General features: G+C 36.0%; 1 protein-coding gene across 7 annotated transcripts in view; it reads left to right on the forward strand.

Moving 5' to 3' along the window:
* The window catches only part of PAPOLA (poly(A) polymerase alpha), a 58,717-nt gene extending 46,990 nt beyond the window's left edge, over positions 1–11,727 (forward strand). For 2 of the 7 annotated variants that reach the window (XM_064571541.1, XM_045901490.3), the window contains 5 exons: positions 2,776–2,876; positions 3,104–3,324; positions 6,450–6,512; positions 8,381–8,455; positions 10,543–11,727. In XM_064571541.1, coding sequence (XP_064427611.1) covers positions 2,776–2,876; positions 3,104–3,324; positions 6,450–6,512; positions 8,381–8,455; positions 10,543–10,638 — 556 coding nt within the window. In that variant the 3' untranslated portion in view covers positions 10,639–11,727. The remainder of the gene's footprint in view (positions 1–2,775; positions 2,877–3,103; positions 3,325–6,449; positions 6,513–8,380; positions 8,456–10,542) is intronic. The other 5 variants (XM_045901491.3, XM_045901493.3, XM_045901492.3 and 2 more) reach the window with 5 other exon arrangements.
* The last annotated feature ends 790 nt before the right edge of the window (positions 11,728–12,517 follow it).

Genomic DNA, 12,517 nt, shown 5'->3' on the forward strand with positions numbered 1-12,517 from the left:
TTTTTAAAAATAGCAATTAAACTTATTTTGGGGGAAAATAATTTCTGTTTTTGTCCTATTGTGTCGTACTTGTATTCCGTTTTTGGGGCAGGTGTATCTTAATTCAGATGCGAATGAATGTCAGCACCGTAATCCCTCATTTCACATACAGAAGGTCCCTAACTAACGTGGTTTGACTTAAGATTCTTTGACTTTACAGTGGTGCAAAAGCAGTGCACAGTAAAAACCATACTTTGACGTTTAATTTTGAGCTTTTCTGGGGCTAACAGGATACCGTACAATAGTCACTTGCGGTGCCCGACAGCGAGCTGCAAGCGCCCCGTCAGCCCTGCGCTCATAGGTCAGCAGCCGCTACGCCGACACCCATTCTGCTCCCATGCAGCCCTTCCGTTTTTCACTTTCAATACAATACTCGATAAATCACATGAGATAGGCAACACTTTATGTTGAAATAGGCTTTGTGTTAGGTGATTTGGCCCAGCTGTAGGCTAATGTAAGTGTCCTAAGCATGTTTGAAGGAGGCTAGGCTAAGCTGTGATGTTGGTGATTATGTGTATTAAATGCATTTTCGACTTAAGGTATTTTCAGTTTATGATGGGTTTAATGGGACGTAACCCCATTTTAAGAAAGCTCTGTATTGAGGCTTCTGCTGCCTCCAGTGAACTGTATGGTGTGCTAGGGAGAATGGACAAGAGGGATAAAATCACCTTTCTGTCCCGGAGCCGCTTACATCTGTGTAGCAGGGGAACAAATCTGTGGACATAGAAGGGGCCTGCTAAGGAAGGTGAAGGTCTTTGTGGGATGGTCTTAGTTATAGGAAACTTTTTTTTTTTTTTTTTTTAAGAATTAAGTGTCTTTGAAAACATTGAACACAGATAAACATTTTTGTTATGAAAGAAATACATGGCTATAGTGGCAAAAACTAGAACACAAAAAGCCATATTTATGTTTAACCTTCTGTAAATTTTTCCAGTGTATCCTTGCAGAATCTTTTTTTTTTTTTTTTAATGGAAATACTAGGGTATCTTCAAAGGGATTTGTATAGAAGCCTTTTGTACTTTGAGTTTATGCACATGCATGTAAAATACTAACTATGTATTAAGTAATTTCAGAAGTTTAAACAATGTTAGTTTCTTATGTAATACTAAATAACTTCTGTAAGTAAGACTTCCGGATTTTAAGTTTACAGTTGTATATTTGCTTAGCAAATTTTCAGTATTTATTATGCACTAGCCATTTGCCAGCTATTTCTGGTTTTCTTCCTGCATCTGTGGTGGTTCTCTGGCCCGCTCTCCCTTTCTGTTTAAGTCATTAGATGTGTGTGCCCTTGAGGGCGCTCTCCACGGTACTTGTCCCCGCTTGGTATTCTCCCTTGGGGGAGTGGGATCACCTACCCTTGTTGACTTCATTTACTTCTATGTACCAGTGAACTCCAAAGCTTTTTCTTTCTTTTTAAAAAAAATTTTTTTTAAAGATTTATTTATTTGGGAGAGCACGAGAGGAAGAGGGAGAGAGAGAATCAAGCAGACCCCGTACTGAGCACAGAGCCCAACACGGGGCTCAATCCCAGGACCCCGAGATCATGACCTGAGCTGAAACCAAGTGTCGGACACTTAATCGACTGAGCCACCCAGGCACCCTGTGAACTCCAAAGCTTTAATAAGCTGATTGCCCTGGTTGCATGCAAATGTCTTGCAGGCACCAAAAGTCTTAAGTCCTTTTGTGTCGCCACCTTGTCATGGCGTCATTGTTCCACAGTTGCAGAGTGTGAGCTATAGCCGAGGGAGCAAGAATAACCACAGAGGACTTTTTGCTTTTATTTTTCTTTCAAGGGGTAATTAAAATGAGATTATTTAACTGCGATAGGATTTATCTGAGGCAGAAATGTTGAAGAAATAGGAGAGTAAAGGATGGATGATTTGAGTTTCCTGAAATGACAGGAGGGAGTGGGATCCAGCACATAGAAGAGGAGGGATGGCTTTGAAAGCCTTTGTTGTGTATCTGGACCACTGGGTGGTTTTTAGGGTGTCACAAATCCTTAGATTTTGTATGCAGAAGCTTATTTCTATTTTTCAGACCATTTTCTTATTTATAGCCTTTGATGGAATTTTCTTATACCCCAAATCCATTAAGTCTATTCCCCCAAATCAGATACAGATTGTTTTTAAAACTGTCCTGTTTAATATGCTAGTCACTTGGGGCGCCTGGGTGGCTCAGTTGTTTAAGCGACTGCCTTCGGCTCAGGTCATGATCCTGGAGTCCCGGGATTGAGTCCCGCATCGGGCTCCCTGCTCGGTGGGGAGTCTGCCTCTCCCTCTGACTCTCCCCCTCTCATGCTCTCTCTCTATCACTATCTCTCTCAATAAATAAATAAAAATCTTAAAAAAAAAATATGCTAGTCACTAGCCACATGTGGTGATTTAAATTTATTAATATTAAATAAAGTTAAATATTCAGTTCCTCACCAGCCGAGTAGGTGCGTCTATATAGTGACTACTATACTGGATAGCACAGCTATGTGACGTTGTTCCAGAGGGTTTTGTTGGACGGCACTGCTTTAGAGTGTGTGCTTTGGGTTGTTGGTTATGTTTTAGCATATAAAGTCAGTTACTAATATATACATAGAAGTAAAACCAAAGAATCATTTCCTTTAGAAAATAACTTCCATATTAAATTTTGTTATGGAATTTTATTTTATACTTTTCTGTTTGCTTTTTCACTTTTTTCTTTTTTTCTTTTTCTTTCTTTCTTTCTTTCTTTTTTTTTTTTTTTTAGCAGAAACAGTCCTGCTCCAGCTGTAACAGCAGCATCTGTGACCAACATACAGGCTACTGAAGTTTCTGTGCCACAAGTAAATTCCAGTGAAAGCTCAGGGGGTAAGGAGATGGGGTTGACAGGCTTGAGAATCCTTACAGCGTATTTGGTGTTAGCCTTTATTTTGAAAGATGGCTTTATTGATTAAGTGGTTCAAATTCAGTTTTTTAATGCTATTGTATAATTATCAATGAAATAAAATAAAATTCAGAGACTGAAAGCTTTCCTTGTAACTTTCTTTTGACAGGATTTATTGTAATTTTATGTGTTCATGTACTTACCTACTTAGGTACATCGAGTGAAAGCATTCCTCAAACTGCCACACAACCAGCCATTTCACCACCACCAAAGCCTACGGTCTCCAGAGTTGTTTCTTCAACACGTCTGGTAAACCCACCACCTAGACCTTCAGGAAATGCAGCAACAAAAATACCTAATCCTATAGTAGGAGTCAAGAGGACATCCTCACCTCATAAAGAAGAGAGTCCTAAGAAAACCAAAACAGAAGAGGTATCTATATATTAGTTAGCCTTGGGAATACCAGCCTGCCTATTTTAAAGTCCAGTAGAAGAAAATCTTTGTGAGCCAGAATTGAGAAGCAGCAAGGAAGAAAGCTTTTAGAAAAAGTTTAGGTAGTGCTTTAGGGCCGTAGTCTCTCTCCACCCTTTGTACTCTTCTCAGTGACTACCTCTTCCATAAAGCTGTGCCTCATTTAAACTTAGCTTGTCTAGTCTATAACACAGTTTAGTATGTCATCCCAGTTTCTTATTCTCTCACAGCTGTATCTTTTATGTGTACTGATTCTTTGATAGCCCTTTTGGACACAGTTCTGTGATCCAAATGGAGTTTTGGAGTTTCTTACACTGTATTTGTTATTACAGGGCTACTGAATATGAGGTTTTCAAGGAACTCTTACTGAATAACTGGCCATAGTTGCAAAGTCAGATTAATTTTGAGACCTTGAATGATTACTTCCTCCAACCCTTCAGGAAATTTTCTAGCAATACTTTCACTTTTTATAGTGGCCAATTTACCTTGCCTAAGTCTCAGTTTTAGGGAAACCATTAAAAGTGTACATTGATTTTGGTGTGTGTTTTAAAATAAAAAACAGAAGTAAGTAGCCTTGTTACACAATTTCATTGCTCCCTGGAATCACTCTCATGTTGTTTTCCTGTTAGTGGAACAGTCGTTGTTGCCCCAGAGATGACAGTCCAAAAACTCCAATTTCATTGTGATTTTTGGTTGAAAATTTGTTACTTAGGAGTTTACTCATTTCACCAAAGTTTCTTTAGAAAGGGAAAAAAAAAATCTGGATTTTTCTCATGGGAGTGTTTTGATCTGTAATAGTGAAATATTATTATCTCTAATTTGTAAGTGTTCTATTCCCCAGCTTATTCTGAAGCCTTTGGGTTTAGATTTTTTTGGATACGGTCACTATTAACTAAATATGAATAATTTGATGAATTTTGTTACTCTAATGATGCTGAATGAAGAATGATTATATCATATCATGCTTTATAACATGTGTTCTGAAAACCCGTCTGCGTAGTTATTTCTTAAGGCAATGATTTTCTGCCTTGCTTGTACATCAGAATTTTTCAGAGTGATTCCCCCCACCCCCAATAGAGATTTTACGGCCTCCTCCAGATACACTGAATCAGAGACTCCAGAAGTTAGGCCTGGGAATCTTTTTTTCAAACCCCCCAGTGCTGCACGACTCTGTTGTGCAGCAACCTAAAAATGTGCTGATTTTGGTGGAACTCCACATTGTGTCTATTGATACTTGTTTGGAGTTGGCAGAGCATTGCAGAATTCACATTTCTTTTTATCTCAGTAAGTATATGTAAGCATAACTGGAGATGCCTATTCATTCTGTTTACTTCTGTTAATGGTTTAATCCTTCCTTTTTTCCTTGCAATTTTTGTTTTGTTTTGTTTTGTTTTGTTCTTTAATGTTTTCTCACAGTCTGGGTTTTGTTTATGGCGGCTTCATGGAGTTGACTAACAAAAAACAATTTTATGATATAGAAGAGACCTGAGGATCTTAGGTATCTTACAGGCTGATCTCATTTCCCAGAAGGAGGACCTTGAGTTTCAGTGGTTTTCCATTTATAAAGCTAATTAAAGTCAGAGTCAGGAATAGAACCCAGGCCTAAATCTCATGGTGCTAAAGGAGAAGATTGTTATGAATATCATCATTTTGGAGCTCTCCTAAACCGGATCTTTTATTCTCTGTTAATGAGTACTTGTTATTAGAAATTTTAATAAACCAGAAAGAAATACTGGTCTTAATTAATCATGCACTAACATGTGTATAGACAGGAGAGGGGTTCAGGGGTGGTCAGGAGGTATATTGCTGCTTAATTTGCATCATATGCGAAGGTGTAAAATAAAAATAGACAAATGTTTGCCCTGGATTGTATGCTTAAATGATGCTATATATCTATTTTTAAACTTTTTCTTATGGAAAATTTCAAACATGTACAAAATTCTAATGAACAGTCCTGTTTGCATCACTTAGCTTCCGCAGTTAACAGCTCACGGCCAGCCTACTTCATCTACACATCTACTTCCTTTCCCCTTGTTATGAAGCAAATCCCAGGCGTATCATTTCAGCCATAAATATTTCTGTGTGTATCTAAAGATAAAGATTTCTGGAAACACAACTATAGTATATTATCACCATATATGTGTGTGTGTATTTATATATATATGTGTGTGTGTGTATATCAGTATATTTACCAGTATTAGCAATAATTTCATATCCAGTCAGGTTTGATATTTGCCCTGTTATCATTACTGTTTTTGAAGTTTGTAACGTTTGCAGGATACAAATAAGGTCCTTATTAGAATTGGTTTATATTACTGTTAAATCTCTTCTACTCATAGAAACATGGTTTCTATGTCTTGTTATAAAGCTACATTTAAAATTATAATTTTCCCTAGTAAATACAGCAGAGAAATTAGGGTTAAAATAGTTTTTCTTAAAGGGATGTTAATTGCAAGTCACTGCAGGAATGGGAAAGTACAGCCATCTTTGGCTTCTCTTTTGCTTTCTTTACCGAAAATGAATTGTTTTTGAATATAATTATAATAAATTAAAAAATTAAGACTGGAAGAGAGCATTTCTCAAACCTCCAGTTCCTCAGGATGTTACTAAGTTTACTAAGTGGGGGGATTCTGTGGTTAGTTGTTTGGGAAAGTCAAAGAGGTATTCTTTATAGAACTTCTCAGAACCTTTTATAAAAAGTGCTAATGTGTATGTGAATTTCCCAGAATGGGGGTCTATCGATAGGATTCCAAGTTTCTAAATTGTTTGATCAATGAACTCTTTTTTTCTCTTCCTTACAAAAAATATTTTATGAACTTAGTGGTTTTAGGAATGTGATTTAGGTGGTGTTGATCAACAGTAACAGCTTTCTTCATATTCTTTGTTTGGAAGATACTGAAGCCAAATTAAATATGTTACATTAAAAATTTTTTTTCAAATGAATGAATGATCTACTTTAAGGCTATAGTTGATCTTACAGGTTAAATTATTTTATAATTTAAAAAATTTTTATCAATTAAAGCATTGATTGGCAAATAATCTAAATTTTTCATTTTAGAGAATAAAGCTTTTTTTTTCAAAAACAGGATGAAACAAGCGAAGATGCTAACTGTCTTGCTTTGAGTGGACATGATAAAACAGAAACAAAGGTATACTAATTTAGCCTTGGAATACATACACAATTAAGAGTACAGAAGATGTGATAGAAATGTCTCTAGAATATTGTACTGTCTTTTGTTCTATAGGTTTTAGGTAGTTCAGTATTGTTTTTAGAGAAGTGTTCGTCCCTTTTGAATGTTAATTTATAATGCTGAAAGTGAATTTCTCAAATGTTTGAGGTCCTACTAAATGCAAGGTGATAATCTGGGTGGACACTGAACGGAATAAAGTGATGAGTGAGGCATGTTGTGTGCCTTTAAAAGAACTTAAAATTAAGTAGAGAAGATAAGAGGTAGAAGCAACTAATTATATTATCACAGAAGATCAAAGTAATTGAGGCTGCTGGGGTGGTGAGGGGCAGGAGCAGTGGGATGTTATTTCTGACTGAAGAAACAGTAAGAGGCTTTGTAGAAAGACCATGTCGTATTTGACGTAGTCCTTGAAGGATATGTAGGATTTGGGGCAGTCCAAGATAAGAAGGTCATCTTACTCTTTGGGTGGGCGTATGGTATGTTTTGAGAATCAGTTTTTGGCAGAAGGTTCTGGCAAGAGCCTTCTGGGGTGCATGGGGCTTGAGATGAGGTAGATGAGATGAAAGAGAGTGGTTTAGCCAAACCGTATTAGAGTCCAAACATCATTTTTTCAAAAATTGAAATGTACTGAAGGCTTTTAACTTTTTCCTCTTATTTAAGGTAGAAAATTTGGAAATCCTCTTCCAAAATTATTCCCATAATCGACATTTGAGCAAGTATTCTTTTGATGCCTATAGATTTTATTTGGGCATACATACATACCAGTGCCTTTGCTTTCAAATCTTTATTCACTCTGTAAACCAGGAAAAATTATTCCTGTGATTATATAATTTACAAAATATTAATAAGCTATCTTAAGGCTGTAACCCTATTTTATTCAACCAGTTCCCAGTTGTTAGCAGTTGTTTCTATTAAAAAAAGAAAGTTCTTTCTTACTATAGTATTGACTATAGGTAAATACCTGCCATCCATTTATATTTATTAGAATAAATTAATGAAAGAGGAGTTACTGAGGCAAATAGTATGCTTACTTTTAAAACTCGATGCATAACTCCCAGTTTGTGCTTCAGAAAGCCTGAACTTCCATTTCTGTTACCTGCATCCTGTTTACCCCGTTCTGTTTCATAAGAGAAAATTGACATTTCATTGTTTTATTACTGTATATGTTTTATAGAAATTCAGGTTTTTACATATTTATTTTCATTTGTGTATATATGTAGTATTCTGTTTTGTGCACAGCTTTAAAAACGTTGAGAGCAGTGGCATGACATGGTTCTCCTGGTATTTTCTCATAATATTTATAATAGATCCCTGCATTGATTATTGAGGAGGGGAGGAGAAACCAAAAAAAAAAGGAATGTTTTAGGGACTTTTTTTCTACTTTTAATCGAAGGTGTGGGAACAGCTTTTATTCTTTGGAAAAGGTAATTTTATTTAATAATATTAACTGGGTTTTGTTTTTTTCACATAGCTAGGGCTTAGGTCTGTAGTGTGTTAATTATTGTCTGGGCAACATTTCGTAATGTGCCTGTGCGTGTCTTTAATTATTATTTGCTCCAAATGTCCAAGTTGGAAGTAGCTGGAAAGTCAGGAGATACTCTGACCATGCCCATAAATATGAAGTAGATAAATAGAAACGTATGTGTATGTGACAAGGGCTTGGTGGCCTGCGGCCAGGCTCACTACATGATTTTGTGATGTGGTCCCATCTTTCTCTTGATCCTCCTGTCTTCCAAGTTGTCTTCTTTATTAGCCACCAAACCCAGTCATGTTCTTTTATTCTTTTTTTTAAGTCTCTTTCCTCCCCCGTCCTCTTTGTCTCACAGGAACAACTTGATACAGAGACAAGTACAACTCAATCAGAAACTATTCACACAGCGGCTTCTCTGTTGGCCTCTCAGGTACTAAGTGCAAAAAGCAAGGAGAGTTTGTAAATGTTGTTAAGATTAGTGTGGTGTAATGAATTAAAATGAGCATATACAAGAAGACTATTAAAATCCTCTCTGTAACAGTAGTTACTCGCTAGCCTATCAATGTGTATATTGTAGTTTAAAGGTAGAGCTTCAGATTTGATAGAACCATTGTTTTGCACTGTCAAGATGCTAACTCATCCCCTTATATATTATTTGATATTGCAAATTATTTAAATCCTCACTAGTCATAATATGCAGTATTCATACAAAGGTTTTCTCTACAGATCAAAGAGTGAGTGAATTTTAAATCATGACAGAACTAAAAAACATCTTTGTGGATCTTTTTGTGAGGTTAAAATGATTTTTTTCTTTTTAAAATGTGTTTGTCTCACATTTTACTTCTGATTTTCAATTGTTAATTTAATGTAACCCGTAATTCTCTCAAATTATTTTTCATTTGTCCTAGAAATTGTTATAGTCCCTTCTTACATACAGTAGGCACCTAGAATCTTTTCTTTCTTTCTTTTTCTTTTTTTTTTTTTAATACTGATTTGTGAACCCTTCATTTTTGTGAAACAATGATTTTCTTTTTGAACCCTTTCAAAAATTGAATATACTTCAAAGTCTAGGTCATATTCTGACACAAAGTAAATATTTTCTTTAAGTAGATGTTGAACTGGTGACCCCTCTGCAAGACCACTGAGATCATTGATGCTCACAGTGAGGCTGCTGAACTGAGGCAGTGATATTTTGCTGCTTTGTGGCTCAGAGTCATTTTAATGTAATAATTTTAAGATGTGTTTTTGCTAACTGTTAACCCTCATAACCTCTAAAGAGAGAAATATCATGTTGAATTTCTGGAATGTCATTTATTCCAGAACTTATCTAATAAAAATTTGGGGTGGAGGAAGTAACTAAAGCAACATGAGGAAATGTGCTTGGCATTGATACATGGACAAAGTAGTCTGTCGGTCTTGAGCTCCTGTGATATGACTGCGTGTCTTTTGGCCTGCCACATTACTCTGGGGGACTGTTCTCTAGTTTTCTCTTTTATTAAGTTCATCCCTATGGTGATGAGTACTTGTGGGTATTTGCCTTTTTGTATTTTTATGGGGAGGTAGAACTTAATTTCTAATGTAAAGATTTGTAGAGCCACTGAGAGAAAAATCACCCAGTTAATAAAAAGAGTGATGATGTTGATTACAAAAAAAAAAAAATCCCTATATTTGGAGATACAACAGGTATATTTCTTTCTGGGGAGATGATTATAATATTGTGGCTGTGTGTAATAAAGAATCCTTATTGTTTTGAGATAACTTGAGATACTTACAGACAAAATGGTAGCATCTCTGGGATTTGCTTCAGAGTAAGCTTGGGAGTGAAGGTGGGGGGACGGTGGATGGTTCTGGTTGGGCCGCTGGCGAAGCTCGGTAATGGCTACATGGGATTCATCATAGAATGTGCTCTACTTGTGTGGATGCTTGGAATTTCCCATAATAAAACATTTAAAAATTTCTCTCTCTGTTTTTGAATGTTAAAGAAGCCTTGTATTTAAACTTTTTTAACATGAAGTTTTCCTAAAATTTAGAATAACTAAATGATTGCTGAGTTGTATAGATTTAATTTTATAATATATAGAGGTCAGAAAATAATGTCCTGGTAACTGCCGCTCCTGTGTGTGTTCTCCCACACGGGGGCGCTCCAGCACCAGTTACCATCACAGCTGTTAGTGTTACTACAAGTAAATACAGTTTAACATGACTTTAATAATTATATGACAGGTCATTCTTAGAGCTGAGTGTGTCTATGAAAGTTGTATTTTAAAATTACTTAGGAGTTTTCTGTGTATTGCTAAAACATTCATATTTTATTATTTGAAAATTACAAGTGTAGAACAGATAGTTTTATAGTAATAGTCATGTTTATTTGCACTTCATTCTTGTTTCTCTTTAAATTTTTAATACTTCTGTGGTAAGGTCCCATCCATTTCTTAGCAAGTAAAGCAGTGGAAAGTAAATCTCATTTTTAAGTTACAGTGCTTTGAACAATGTTGTGTTCTTTGCTTTCGTTCTCAGAAAACATCCAGTACAGACCTTTCTGATATCCCTGCTCTCCCTGCAAATCCTATTCCTGTTATCAAGAATTCAATAAAACTGAGATTGAATCGGTAAAAACAACCTCAGGGGTCCATAAACAATATCTGCCAACTCAACCTGTTGTCTTCAAATGCTAAAAAAGGAGAATGGAGGGTACAAGACTAGACATGACTGAAAATGGATTTAGGTTTTTTTTGTGACCTCCCTTACTGGGCTAATCAGCACTTGATCGGAAGTCCAGGTTAGTATGTGAAGCCAGGAGTACTATTATTATTGTGTTAGCAACAGTTGCATTAACTATTTCAAAAAATTACTGCCTTTAAAAAAAAAAAAAAAAAAAACCTCAAGCTATATTTGTATCCATAATTGACATCTGGATTGGGTTTATGTTTGATGCATTGTTTGGAAAATTTGCAATACAAACTGGCATAAGAATTCCTTGTTCGATGATGCACTTTTATGTATTTTTTTATTAGAAAGTAGAACTAATTTTAGATTTTCAGCTTGATGGATTTTCATTTTTTCCTGAAAAATTTCCTTTACCATTAGTCTTCAAATTGGATACCATTGTGCGGTGGCGTACTGTTCTACTTCAGAGAAAGGATGAGAGGACATCTAGTTCAGTCCCTGTGCGGTAGCTGCAACCCTTAAAAATGAAATGTCAACTCTAAGGGTATATATTTGACATTGAAAGAATAATTAGGAAATAGTTGGTTTTGATGGGGTCATGATTAAGAAATGATACATTGGTTTTATTTATAGAATTGTTTAGAATGCATACAAATCAGCGATCAGCCAGCAAATATTTTTCTTTGAGCTTATTAAAGCTCCATATTCTTTTGCCTTCAATCTGTTGTCTTTGAAACAAAGCTTTTTGCTCCCTCCCCCTTTTCTTTTTCCCTTTTTGCTTGTATGCATAAGGTAGAACTTAATTTCATAAGAAACAAAATGCCAGTATTTTCTTAAGCCATGATGTGAAACCAGTGATCCTGTGGCCATGTGGCACAGGACACTAAATTTTGGTCCTGTGGCTGAAACTTTAGGGTGACTAAAAGAAAAATGCATGATGCCCTATCCGGGATGGCCATTTGATCTCTGGACATGCGGAATTTTGTACACTCCACAGAACTCCTCTCTGTAGTAAAGTTGATTTTCAATTTTAAACGTGGGCAAAAAGGCATTTTCTCCAAGAATTTTAAACTAATTTTTATTTTTAAATGGTTGACCAAAATTTGTCAGTAAATTTTACATGTAGAAACATTTTAAAAATCATTTCTAGCAAGCACTTGGCATCTAGTCAGCTCTCTACTCCTTTTTCATTTTGTTTTATCCGATCAATCGGTTAGGAACTCCTTTCTGCAAAGAAAAGAAGTCCTCATAATTAAGCAGCAGAGCATCCATCTTCACGAAGTATGAGGGGTGCCAGATGTTGATAAACTTAGTTATTCTTTCCTAATCTGGACAAAGCAGACCTAACAGATTTTCTGATGAGCATGTTTATGAATCTTTCATTGTGCTCCATTCTTATCACATGTGCATTTTTCATGTTAAACTGCAGTTACTTAAACTCTTCCCCTGTCCTTCTAAATTAATTTTCCAAAGTTGGAGTGTAGTCTTTCCCCTTAGGCTATGCATTAATTGAGGCTTTCTTTTCACCGTACCTTATGATGTCTAGTAGACAGTGTTTCTGCTTCCCACATCTTCGCTCCGCACACTCACCTTGCCCTTCCTCCCACCACCTAAGAAAAAAAGATGGTCATGCTAACAGGTGAAGTGTACAAGGTGTCTGTGTGTTTTGTGTAGCTTCAGAGTTAGATTGAAATTGCCAGGCACAGATTTAGTCTTGTCATTTTGTTTACACATTGGGGAAAAAAAAAATTCAGTTTATTAAACGTTTCATGTAACTGCACCCAAGTTTTGCCAAGCTGGAAACTTGGACCTTTTCTGTGTAGTG

Source organism: Mirounga angustirostris, unplaced genomic scaffold (assembly GCF_029215605.1).
Source record: "Mirounga angustirostris isolate CCGP_5_RB_7025 unplaced genomic scaffold, mMirAng1.0.hap1 SCAF_9, whole genome shotgun sequence".
Classification (NCBI taxonomy): Eukaryota; Metazoa; Chordata; class Mammalia; order Carnivora; family Phocidae; genus Mirounga; species Mirounga angustirostris.